Source organism: Amphibalanus amphitrite, unplaced genomic scaffold (assembly GCF_019059575.1).
Source record: "Amphibalanus amphitrite isolate SeventyFive unplaced genomic scaffold, NRLGWU_Aamphi_draft 000085F_arrow, whole genome shotgun sequence".
Lineage (NCBI taxonomy): Eukaryota > Metazoa > Arthropoda > Thecostraca > Balanomorpha > Balanidae > Amphibalanus > Amphibalanus amphitrite.
Genome location: NW_024881581.1, coordinates 1024166 through 1037597, shown reverse-complemented (window position 1 = coordinate 1037597; position 13432 = coordinate 1024166). Strand labels below are relative to the sequence as shown.

Here is a 13432-nt window from a genome sequence, read left to right as displayed (position 1 = left end):
GTCTTGCATGAAGTGAACACCGACGGCACGTTTTGCCTCCGAGGCAGAGTGGCCACTAGGGACTCACAATATGAATACGCCTTTGGTATGAAGTTGAAAAAATTAACATTGCCTTGATATGACATCTCGTTGATTAGGAAAACTGGGGGGAAGTTATAAAAAGCGGCTAAACGTTTGTAAGGTGTCTGCCGATATGGTTGAACACCGTCTGGTAAAAGCTGGAAATTTATCTGGAGTTTCTTCAAATTGAAAAATAGACTCAGCTAGGCATTAGGCATACCACCGACACGAATTCATAAATGTGCGCTAAGTCATTGAATGAATGTGCATTATGCATGACTTTATGCCTGTATGTTCATGGGATATCTGGATTGACTCGCTCCATTGTGGATATATTTCATAGCTACGTGCATTATGACGATTTTGGAAAGGCGTCGTATTTTTAAGGAGACGTTCTGCCGCTATGTTTTAGAGTCTGTTATGATGGGACTCCTCTCCCCTCACCTCAAATAGCACGTGGGCAGTTCAAAACTCAACCCTGGTTTCATGTGTTGCATGTTATCCGTTGAATGTCTGGGTGTGATTTTTTTTTACAACATCGCTGTTTCTGTTAGTGGTGTTACACTGTGGCTAACCTCACTTTTAAAAGTGGTTGCGGAAAGTATTCGTGAGCCTACTTTGCTTGGCTGTTGGATACTCGAAGGGAACTGATGGTGGCAGCTGTTCTTATCTTGTTTGTTAACGAGCTGTCCTTTGTGTTTCTGCCATGTTTGTTGCTGGTGAAATAATATCCATTTTACGTCATTTGATTTTCAATTATTATTCAGTTTGTTTTAATTTCATATATGTTTGTCTTCCTGTTTCCATCCCTCTAATAGGTACTCAAAATTTCAGTTTTAACTCACCTTGAAGGTTTCAAAGCTTCGTGCTCAGGTTCAGGTTCAGGTTCAGGTTCAGGTTATGAGCTAGGAGTAGACACTGTCTATTTGGTGCTCATATCGTGGAATGCACTAATCAGAGGATGAGCTTTAGTGGTCGACTAGGGTAGCCCAATGTCGGTCAAGCCTCTTCTTGAAGGCACTAGTACTTGGTGCTGACACAACATAGTCTGGCAGCTCATTCCAAGGGGTGACTACTCTGTTAGCAAATGACATGTTTCTGAAGTGGTGCGTTGACCGTCTTTTCTTCAACTTAAATCGATGACCCCTGGTTCTTTCATTGTCTTGAAATTCAAAGAATCGTCCTGCATCTATATCAACTTTTCCTGTTACAATCTTGTAAGTCTCAATTAAGTCACCACGCTTGAGTCGATCTCGCATGCTCATCAGATCAAGCCTCGTCAGCCGTTCTTCATAGGGATAGGCTCTAATTTCTCGTACAAGCTTGGTAGCTCGTCTCTGAACTTTTTCAAGCTTTTGTATATCTTGAACCATGTGAGGACCAACCGCAGACAGGCAATAATCTAGATGCGGGCGAACATAAGTGGTGTACAAGGACCTGAAGTTGTTGACATCAATATTTCTGAAAGCCATTTTTAAAAGCCTTAGTGCAGTCATTCCTTTCAGTGCCGCAGCTTGGCAGTGGCATGTTGCTTTCAGGTTGTCGGCTACAATCACGCCCAGATCACGTTCATGAGTTGTAGTGCAGATCGTCCTGGCTTCATCATTACCTTTCATGACATAGTCCTCTGCAGGGTTCATATATCCACAATGCATGATCTTGCACTTTTCAACGTTGAACTTAAGCAGCCACTGATCTGACCATTCAGATAGCCTGTCAAGGTCTGCTTGCAGTGTTGCACAGTCCTGTTGGGTTACTATGTCTTTGAACAGTTTTGTGTCATCTGCGAACAGTTTACAGCCACTCTGCACCAGGGTTGGAAGCTCATTGATGTAGATCAAGAACAAGGTCGGTCCCAATACCGAACCTTGCGGTACTCCACTGGCCACATCTACACACTGTGACTGGCTTCTCCCCACTGTGACCTGCTGTTTTCTGTTCCTGAGGAAGTCGGTTAACCAAGCGAGCAGTTGTCCTCTTATTCCATAAGCACTCAGCTTGTGGATGAGTCTTGCATGCGGAACTCTATCAAAGGCCTTTTGGTAGTCAAGATATGCAATGTCCACAGCTTTGCCTTCATCCATCCACTGAGTCAAGAGTTCAAATGCTTCAAGTAGGTTGGTCTGGCACGATCTACCCTTTACAAATCCATGTTGGTGCTCACTGATCAGCCTGTGCCTGTTAAGGTGGTCTTTGATGTGTCTCAAAATAATTCTTTCCAGAACTTTGCACAGCTGACAAGTAAGACTTATTGGACGGTAGTTTCCAGCAACTTTCTTGCTCCCTTTCTTGAAAATTGGAGTGATGACTGCCATTTTCCACTGGTTCGGCAACTGTCCTTGAGTCAGAGAGCACCTAAACAGTCTTGTTATGGGCTTTGCAAGCTGTTCTGCAGTCTTCCTCAAAAGGGTTGCGGGAAATCCGTCGGGGCCCCCCGCTTTACCTTCTTTGAGACAGTTCAGCTCGTTAAGTACTTCTGTTTCGGATATGTCAAATTCATTAAGTGTATCCTCCTCGTCCACAACATTGGGAAAATGGGGCAAACATCCAGTCTCTTCTTGGACAAAAACCGATTTGAAGCAGGCACTCAGTACTTCTGCTGCCTCCTCATTGCTCTTGGTCAGGTCCCCGCTTGCAGCTTCAAGATCTCCTACTGTAGGCTTAACCTTCAGTTGTGATCTTATATATCTGTGTATTTTCTTTGGGTCTTCCTTTCCTTGCAGGATTATGCCATTTTCATACTTTTTCCTTGATGCCCTTATGAGCTGTGTAACCTTGTTTCTTTGCTCAGCGTATGCATTATAACTGTTGGATGTGTTCAGTCTTGTGAATTCTTTCCACCGTTCGTGTTTCAACTTGACTTCTTTTGTCAACCGTTTTGACCACCATGGGACAGTTTTGTGATTTTTTTTCATTGATGAAAGTGGCACATGCTGCTCAATATTCTCTTGGATAACCTCCTTTATCTTGGACCACATACTTTCCACATCCATGTCTTCAAGAATGTCCCAATTCACATCTTGCAGACTCATCCTCATGTCCTGATACCTCCCCTTGCCAAAGTTATATCTGGAAGAGTCTTCTTGTGCCACAGCTTGAGTAGTAAAATCAGGCTGGTACTGATAGTCCCATGTAAGTACAAGATGGTCACTCTTTCCAATGGGGGCACTGGTCTCAATATGATCAATAGCAAACTCATCTTTTGTGAACACAAGGTCAAGTAACGAAGGCGATTGTCCAATTCTAAACCTGGTTTCGGTCATAGTATGTTGCACCCAGAAAAGATCTTGAGTTGTATCGTAGAACTGCATTGGATATGAATCTTCTGGACCATCAACATGACCTGACTGCCAATCAATCTCAGGGAAGTTGAAGTCCCCAAAGACTAGCAAATGCTGTACATGTACCAGTGCTGTTTGTCTCAAGGTTCTAAGCAGCTTCTCATTGTTGTCCTGACTGCTTGAGGGTGACCGGTAACACAATCCCAGTAACATAAATTCAGAGTTATCCAGTTTGATGGTGCACCAAACAGATTCCTCAAATGATGTTTCACCCATTTCTGGACAATCAATAACTGTGATGCTGTTTTCAACAAATATCAACACCCCTGCTGTACTCCGCTTGATTCTCAGTAGATGGCTACTTTAGTAATTGAACTACAAAGCTCCGTTGACCCCTCGGATTTCTCTTCATGTGTTTCTCCGGAGGACCCGAGGTATCAGCAGGGCACCGCGATATGTGTCGTGGTTCCAGTAGTTATTCGAGTCGCTGTGCACCTCGCTCGCTGTGTGTTCCAAAGCCGTGTGCTGCCACCACCGCCAACCTGAACCCACCGACTTTGACTAGCTGTAGAGGCTGAGGGGGAGGGGAGCACGGGCTCACAGCCGAGACAGAGGGACGTAGGGGTGTCTCCGCCCCTCTGCCCCGGTCGGTCCCCGCACGGGCGTCCCACTGAGGTCTCTGTTTGTCCGTTCCATGGCGTATTGGGCCAGCCGCCCCTACGTGTACGTGTCACCCCACAGAGGCGGCGCCGCCCCCACGTGAGTAGTTGCGCCACCCGCCGCACCGTGCCGCTAGTGTCTCGCCTGCCAGCTGTGATATGGGCTGGGTGGATGGTTCGGTTTCTGGTTACTGGTCGTTGGTGATTTGTCAATGGTCATGCCTCCTAAACGCCACCGCCAGTGCCTTGCTTCGAGCGGTGTCAGGGAACTTAGGGGGTCTCGGGCTGCTTTGGTGCAAAATCAATGTACAAACTTAAATTGCTATTAGGTACTCAAAAAGTGACACCTTCCGATTAGGAGAAATACCCAAATAAAGGCAGATGTAGCTTGAAAGCTTAAAATTATTAAATTCAGCTATAATGTTCGTTCTCTTTGCATTCACTGGAAACTGTTTGTCTATGACATCGAATACCTTGTCGATAAGTGTAGGTGAAACACACCAGTTTTGATGCATGTAAAGCAATATGCACCTGAGTAGAAGGATTATTGTCCGATTATAAATCGATGGCATCCATAATCTAAGGCACGGCCCCAGTCATTTGTAGCCCTACGTCAAAGTTGATCAATATTTGCGGTAGTTACGTAAGTAGTGTACTCTCAACCTGTCATTCGCAATGCTGTGCTGATTCAATTTAGCTCAGCTGTGAGGACGTCCTATGGAGGTGACACAATAGTTAGAACCCGAGTGAAATAAACATTTTGCCCTGTGCACATCCCGTGTCCTCTAGTAAACTTCGGAGACACGGTTAAATGACAGTAATAATAGTATTAGCAGCCCCTCACGACCCCAAGTAATTCCCGCTAAGAGCACCTGCCGTTTTTACTGCACTGCCCAGCACGACCACGGGACACAATGACGTCAGCAGCGTCTTTGACGTCACTCGCACATATTGTGATTCAGTATCCAGAGTACGCTGTTTGTTCGGCGGCACCGCTTCTGCAGTCTGTAAAGCCACATCGCCTTTGCTTGTCGTACGTTGTGACACCCGCTTTGGATATGCTTTGTATGACGTTACTACACTGGTGGAATGGCTCTATGACGTCATTTCACCAGCCTCAGTGTGTGGAAGTACGACCCTTTTATCCTGAGTGTGAATGGAGACGGCCGGTGGGTCGACTGGAATCCGGTTCCCCAGGAGCTGTACATACGTAACCTGGTCTGCCATTGTCTTTCTCCTGGCTAGCGGTTTGCCTAGGGTGGTCTGATAGAAGTGAATGAACGACTGTGCGCGTGCGTCTGCGGGACTGTGCGTTCGCGTGTGTTGAGCTGCCTGTGGCAGTGCCAGCTTTCTGCTTGTCTTTGCGATGTTTCTCCGTAATTCTGCTTCAAAAATTGTATATTGCTTATTTGTGCTTATGATCTTATCATTTTCAATAAGTAAAACCACTTTGTAATTGTCTAGCTGTTGATTGTTTTTGGTGCAAAAGCAAGCTGGCATGTTTGATAAGCTGTCGCGGAGAGAATTATTTTCAAGTAAAGTTTTGTCACAAGAAGTGTTTAAAGTGATGCGTAACATTTTCGTACCGCATATCTCATTGCATCCTTCTCGTCTGTCCTTCACCTTTTGACCCGTCATCTCCTCATTTTGCCTCGCCGGCCTGTCATTTGACCTCGCTAACCTCTTATTTGACCTCGCCAGCCTCCCATCTGATCTCGTAGACCTATATGACCCTGAAAATATTTCATTTGACCTCGGCGACCTCCCATATCACCATGCTAACCTCACACCTCGCCAACCTAACATTTAACCCCGCCAACCTCTAATTCACCCTCGTTAATGTCCCATGTTGCCCAGCTCCCGTCACCCCCCTCCCCCCACCCCCACCCCACCCCCACCCCGCTGTCACCTCATCATTCCTCGCCAACGTCACATTTGACCCCGCCAACCTCTCATTTGCCCTCGCTGATGTCCCATGTGGCCCAGCTCCCGTCCCCCCCCCCCCCCCCACCCCCACCCCGCTGTCTGACGTCGTCTCACGCAGCTCGGTACGCTCGACCGCCAGTGACGAGGGCTACGGACACGACACACCCGAGGAAGACCCGACGTCCAACGCCAGCGGATCCGGGGGCTTCGCGCTCGTCATCAACGGCCACTCGCTCATCTGGGCGCTGACCAGCAAGCTGGAGCGTCTGTTCCTGGACGTGGCGTGCCAGTGCCAGGCGGTGATCTGCTGCCGCGTCACGCCGCTGCAGAAGGCCCTGGTGGTCGACCTGGTGAAGAAACATAAGAAGGCGGTGACGCTCAGCATTGGCGATGGCGCCAACGATGTGTCCATGATCAAAAGTGAGTTTATGGTGGAGAAGGGAGGGTAGTGGTGTTCAGAGAGGTTGTCGACGGGAAGGATAAGAATAAAAGCAATGAGTTTCACAATTCAAGCTAATGGAGTTAAATTTACAATAAGGAGTGTTGTGTGCGGATTAATGAGTAGCTATCACCATTTCGTTTGTTTCCTTTAGTCATGTTCTTTTTGATGCTGTAGGACGGCTTCGTCATTATTCGTCGTCTACGCCACGAATCGCATTGTTACTACATGCACGGTCTTGGACGCCGTATGCCAGATCTCGCTTGTTTATCACAGCCTCCGAATCGCTCTCGTCATGCATCCCTCCCCTCCACACCTAAAAACCAACCCCTGCCCTCTGCCACCGACAGCGGCGCACATCGGTGTCGGCATCTCTGGCCAGGAGGGTCTGCAGGCCGTACTGTCGTCCGACTACAGTATCGCCCAGTTCCGCTACCTGGAGAGGCTGCTGCTGGTGCACGGCCGCTGGTCCTACTACCGCATGTGCAAGTTCCTGCGCTACTTCTTCTACAAGAACTTCGCCTTCACGCTGTGCCACTTTTGGTACTCGTTCTTCTGCGGGTTTAGCGCTCAGGTGAGTCCGGCGACGGTCGTGAAGAAAGGGATAGTGAGTCTTGAGAGTCAGAAGTTTGATAACGATCTTCATGGGTAAATGGTTTGGTCAAGCTCAAGATAGCTTAAATGGGTTTTTATTTTGAAAGTGTTTTTTTTCAAGGACCTTCGTTTTATATAAGCAGTAAGCATTGGTTATGTTATATGTAGGTGTGGTGGTGCTATTAAGTCCTGTCCGACTAGAACTACGTGCTATGCCTGTTCTTACCCTGTCGCTTTTAGAATACCCAACCATGAATTCACGTGATATCTGTAATTTGTAAACCGGTCCGATACCTCTGACATTTCCGGTATGAAACTGTGTCCTGCCACCCTGTCGATCCATGCCAAGCTGCTTTATCTAATCGATAGCTATGAAAACGAGTGAAAGTTGATCAGTCCCATCCTTCGGCTGGTGTTACTCTGTAAGGCAACGTTGCCCGTTGCCTTGTTGGTGTGCTGGCTACCCCAGTTACGGAAGCTGGCCCACTCTGTTTTTTTTTCTTTAGATGTGTGCGTTCCTGTTGGAATTTCCGAGTACCATTGCTTATTCCCAATACCCAATTCCATAAAATTGAGGTTTATTTATGTTCATAATGTGTAATGAGTGTACATTGAACGTTCAGCTAAGGGTGTTTCGTTCTATCTTGTTCTGTTCATTCTATTTAGTTGTCTGTAAAAAGTGGTTACCGTTTTCATTGTATCATGTCATTGATTGCAATTCTTCAGATGTTCTGTCATTTGCCCTTGCTTCTGCGTCTCTTTATGTTGACTTCTCTCTTCTGTTTCTTGTCTTGCCTGTTTGTTATTTTCCCGGACACTATATATGGTGGGTGTCCTGCTTCTGGCTCGGCCGGTCAGTTTTTTCGGCTGTTTTTCGGCTTGTGTCACGAGTGGGCTTCATAGCTCTGGGCAGAGCACTGCAGCTCTTTGCTAATCCTAAGCCTTCAGCGTGAATAAAACGCACTACGCGAAAATTAATACCACAAGCCTTGTACCTGTGAGAGCTCCCTTGCTCTCATCGTTCGGTGGCGGGACGCTGTCTGGCACAGCTCTAGGTAGGTACGGTTGCTGCCTTCTTCCTGCGCCTAGCCCTGTCTGGCCTGCGCAGCATCCTGTCAGCGGAGCCCGGCGCGTCCGACAGTCCAGCTGACGCGCTGGGGCGCCCGCGGCGCTGTTTCAGACCGTCTACGACGTCTTCTTTATTTCCACCTACAATCTGTTTTATACGTCGATGCCCGTGCTGGCACTGGGCGTATTCGACCAGGACGTGAACGCGGCCAACAGTCGCTCCTACCCCAAACTGTACACGCCCGGCGTGCGTTCGCTGGGCTTCAACAAACGCATATTCGTGGGCAGTATGCTGCACGGCGCTGTCACGTCCCTCGTGCTGTTCATGATACCTCACGGTGAGTCGGCCGGCGGGCACGGAGCGGCGGAGAAGGAGGCGCACAGACACTCGGCACAGAACGACACGGTTTGACGCACCGTCTGCCCCCAGCACTGGTCGACGTGGCAGGGACGGCATGCTCTTTGGACGTCTCCAGCTCGTCTGTCTGTTTCTCTCCTTCACTGTCTATCCTCATTCCTTAAACTCGCTCGCTCTTCTCTATTTCTCGATGTCGTGTTGTCGTTTTTGTGGATGCGTGACTGTGTTCCATTTCACGGGCCTTTTTCAGTCCGTGAGTGTGAAGTGCGTTTTGTGCGCGCGTTCGCGTGGATGTTGTGTCGTGACGTGTCACCGCACCTGCCGTATGCCGTTCTTTCACAAGGGCGCACCGCCTGGCCTTTTTCAGACCGTGTTCGATCCTATGTTCATTGCCGTCTACAACCTTTTCTACACGTCCATGCCGGTACTCGCACTAGCCGTGTTTGACCAAGACGTCAAGGAACGCCAGAGCCTGACCTACCCGAAGCTGTACACCCCCGGGCTGCGTGACCTGTTCTTCAACAAGATAGAGTTCTTCAAGTCGGCCACGTACGGCTTCGTCACGTCGCTGGTGCTCTTCATCGTGCCGTATGGTGAGCGGCTGGACGTGCTGTCAGAGTAGTTGGAAATCGGTCAGCGGGTGCGGTGCTGTGGTACGCTTCTAGGAGGGACTTTGGATGGGCGGGGATGAAGCGATAACCGGAACAGCAGGAATTTAATGAAAAACGTGCGATGTGGGTGTATTGGCGCCCGATTACATAAAAAAGTTAAGGGCCCTGAAAGAACTATTAGCCTTTGGGGTGAGAGAGGGACTGAAGGAGCTGAGAGGATGCAGACAGGCGTGCTGGGCATAACGAAAAGCTGAACACCGAGTACAGGTGGCTCTGATTAGGCAAGTGTCGAGCATTCGTGGAACAAATAGGAAGCTCTAGATTTTTAGTGCTTCAGAATATGAATAAGGCAAAATGACGCTCAAAGATCTTGAGAAGTGTGGTACGGCTCAAATTTCGTGATGAAACAATGAGTTACATTGAGAATGCAGTACATGCTCTCCGAACTTTGAAAATGTCGTATGAGAGACGAGAAATGGTAGCGTCTTTGAATTAATTTCTAGGGCGATATCATACAGAAAACGTTAAAATCTGGCTGCGGGATCCAAACGTCACAGCTCACCATTTGTGTTTGTGAGGCAGTCGCTCCAGGACGTAAAATGTGTTGCGAGTATCTAGCATAGAGCTTGGGGATGCACAGTTGCCTGTTACCGGGTGCATTCGCCCTTTGTTTTAAAGTGAAAAGCAATCACATAATAAAACACTCACTTTCGTGAGTAGAGCACCCATGCATGGAACTGGACACAGGCCGTCAGTGTTGCAGATGATATAGCTAATAGTCGTCGTGTCAACTCAAAAACTTTTGACAGAACATTTATAGACTTTGTTAAAAGAAAAAGTACTGCGTATGTGTGGATTTACTCGACTGAATCAATGATTCACATGACCGAAGAAAAAGTACTGTGTATGTGCAGTGGATTTACTCGACTGCATCAATCACATGACAGTGACATTCTATCTCCACCCCACCTCACCCCTATCGTCTGACCCCATCCCCTCCGGCCGCAGGCACCTACAAGGACGCCGTGTCACCCGAGGGCTACACCATCTCTGACCACCAGCTGTTCGGTGCCGTCGTGGCCACAGTGCTCGTGGTAGTCGTCACCATGCAGGTGCGTGTCGAGGCTGGGATGAAAGTGTCGCGGCTGGGCTGAAAGTGTCGGGGCTCGGCTGAAAGTGTCTGGGCTCGGCTGAAAGTACCCACCTCGGCTGGGGTCCTGCGGCTTGGTATGGAAGTTTTAGGTGCTCGAATGGCTTAAGCCTCCGCTGCTTTGTGATCTTTTCTTATGCTGTATTTTTTTATTAATGGGAAGGTGTTCTGTTGACGGAAATGTTATTTTCGCGGTTGGTTGGTGGCCCCCAGTTGACTAAATGGGCGTAAAGGTGCAATGAAATTGTTCGAAAATCCCTATTAACTTCAACCAACTGACTCACATGAAATACGGATGAAAAGACACGTTCCTTTAAATTAAGCCTCCGTAAATCTTCAGTATGTTACGATAAAACTAGTTATAAATGACAAGCCTGCATAGCACCGTTCAGTTTTCTGGTTCATTTATCGTCGTCAGTTGCTGACTGCTCCCGTTTCTGTCCGCAGATTTGTCTGGACACGACATACTGGACGTGGCTGAACCACCTCTGCGTCTGGGGCTCACTGTTCACCTACATCCTGCTGCAGTTCTTCTACAACTACGTGCTTGGCGGCGTCTACGTGGGCTCCCTGGCCATGGCCATGTCAGAGGCCAACTTCTGGTTCTGCACCCTCCTCACGGTCATCGTCCTGATGGTTCCCGTGCTGGCGTGGCGATTCTACTTTGTCGACTTGCACCCGACGCTGGCCGACCTGGTGCGCGCCAAGCAGCGAGAGGACAAGGCACAGAAGCGGCGCATGGACGAGTTCCAGCGGACGCCGTCGGCCCGGCGACGCGGCCGCTCCGTGCGCTCCGGTTACGCGTTCGCGCACCAGGAGGGCTTCGGACGGCTCATCACGTCGGGCAAGATGATGCGCCGGCCGCCGCCGCTGGCGTCACTATCCATGTTCTCGCTGGGCAGGTCGGGGGCCAGCTCGCCGAGGGCGGATACCCAGGTGACGTTCTGTGCGGAGCCGAGCAGCGTCAGCATGGGAGGCGGCCATGGGGACCGGTGAGGGACGGCGGCGATCAGCGCGGCCCCACACGGCCTCTGCGCGGCGCGCCCAGCCCCGGACCGCCTCAGCCTCTCATCGAAACCGGTATTTTTGTAGCTGTTTTGGGGGAGGGAGCGGGAAGGGCGTGCCGGGTGCCGTGCCGCCGCCGCCGCCTTGCGGTTCGTTTTCGAAGCTGTGGTTGTCTGTCGTGCCGCGCCGGCGCACATATCGGCTCTGCCTGTCACGTCGTGCCTGGGCTCTGTCCGCAATAACCGGGGGTGCAGCGGCAGCGTGCCGCGTGCCCGCCCGCTCCTGCTGCACGCACAATGAGCAGTGTGACAGAGCCGTCTGTTACGAACAGCCTTTGCCATCGCCCCGTGGGATGGCGAGCGACTTCACTGTGATCTTGAGCAAGAACTTACGGGCGTACGAGTCCGCCTCGACCGAATTTATAATATCTTGGGACCGTGATTCTTGGGGTCGATTGGTGATCAACCATCCTGTTAGAACGTGATTTGGTAGAACAGTCCTCGGACTGGGTATGTGTAGATGCACCGTGATCGTTTCATCGCTACTTTTGTTTGTGCTTTGTTGTGCTCGTGCTTTTTTCTGTGTTATTTATCAACGGGGAATAATTTCTCTGTCATGGTAATCGGCGAGACTCTATTTTCGTACCAAAACTGGGTTGCTTTGAGGCCCGATACAAGCTAATCGAGAGATATACCGAAGGTTGTGTTCTGTTGCGTGCTGTCCGTAGCGAGTGTCTGAATACGCAGCCCGTTTTGGTGCCTTATGTGTAAGCTGGCGATGTATGTGTTTCGGTTTGGTCGCGACGACTGCTGACAGCGTACAAGTTGTGTGAACCTGGTGCATTCAATCCGCGAACGGGCTGGTCGTGGTGTTTGGACGTGTCACTCGTGGTAGCCAGTTGAGTTCATTCTGTGTCTGTATCATTTACTCATATCACACCTTTGAATTGTGCGCCGCACACTGGCGTCCGTGTATATGCGTCAGTGACGTCATTGTTTTGTTAAAGTTTTACACTTGACGAAATACACAATCGCCTGGAATTGACTGAAAGGTTGTTTCCCATTCGCATAGACAGTGTTTGGCACGCAGGCACTGTCTCAACATACCTGTAGATTCAACGTGTAGATTGTGTTGTCTTTCGGGAAATCTGGACTTGGACCTTGGTTACCTCAAGAACAATGGAAAAGCAACAGTTATACCTGCTGTGCAGGCATTTATTGGTTGTTCTAGCATCTCTGACTCTCTTCGTGGCTGGCGTTGGTGAGTTCCTCAATGACGTAGCTCTACGTATAGAAAGGAAGAGGGAGAAGGATAGAGGAGGAAGCGGGTCGTAGAACGACAATCCGTATCCCGTCCCTCGCGGCGTTTCTCTCAGTAGGCCAGGAGACCCCCTGCCGGGGCCCACCGCGGTATCGGGGCAGTGCCGACCTGGGTGGTGGGTCGGATCACATCCAGCTCCGGGTCCGTGGAACTTTCGCTGTCACCCGTACCGCGTCAGTTTGACGGCCTGAACCAGACGGGCCTGAAATTGGGCAGCCATGGGCACAGTTCGAGAGGAAGACGGAATACTGGCTCGATGGACAGATTGAAGGGCGGGAGATGCGATAGACTCGCGTACTATAGGCGAGGCTGAGTTGTGCTGCAAATGGCTCGCCTTCATCTCATGGTAGCAATTTCGGGTTAAGTGGCGTTTTACGTGACAAGGGATCTGCAGGATTAATAAAGGTTATGTGCACTTTTTACGAAACATAAGCAAAAAAGATCATTTATCTAGTCCAAAGCTTCCGGTTGCTGTGAATCTCAATGGTCTTAATTACATCTGTGGCGTATGGAGCATGAGGTAGAGTTCATTCCTCCCACATCATTAGATTTGGTGCTGCAGAGAGACAGACCATAACTCAGTGGGATGTTTTCATAGCAAACACGGCACAAGCTGTCCAGTGTCCGCTTCCTGCCTGCAACTTGCCTGCAACTGCACTCTGCAGCTCGCTGCACTGTCCAACGACTGTGGTGTGCTCGTACTCCAGTCTCCATTAGTGTGGGGAGCCTGATTGCTGAGCTCACGACTTCCGCTGCATCCGCCGTTAAAATGCAGCTTTTTGCCGCTTTATAACACAAAAAAAAAACTTTTTATCCACGAATTTTTAACCTTACTCAGCGTTGCATCTTTTTCAAGGGTTCCCAAGCTTCCCATCTGTTCTCCGGAATCCGGCCACACACAAACCAACAGCGCTCGGGGGCCTCCCCTTCCTCATTCCCACAGCATCCCAGCCTCCCTGCT

At 49.5% G+C, this 13432-nt stretch overlaps 1 protein-coding gene across 8 annotated transcripts in view; it reads left to right on the top strand.

Annotated features, from left to right (window-relative positions):
- The window catches only part of LOC122379847 (phospholipid-transporting ATPase ID-like), an 82258-nt gene extending 70061 nt beyond the window's left edge, over window positions 1-12197 (top strand). For 3 of the 8 annotated variants that reach the window (XM_043362395.1, XM_043362391.1, XM_043362394.1), the window contains 5 exons: window positions 6066-6346; window positions 6716-6939; window positions 8753-8978; window positions 10005-10108; window positions 10594-12197. In XM_043362395.1, the coding sequence (XP_043218330.1) occupies window positions 6066-6346; window positions 6716-6939; window positions 8753-8978; window positions 10005-10108; window positions 10594-11142 (1384 nt within the window). In that variant the 3' untranslated portion in view covers window positions 11143-12197. The other 5 variants (XM_043362392.1, XM_043362388.1, XM_043362390.1 and 2 more) reach the window with 4 other exon arrangements.
- Window positions 12198-13432: the final 1235 nt, after the last annotated feature.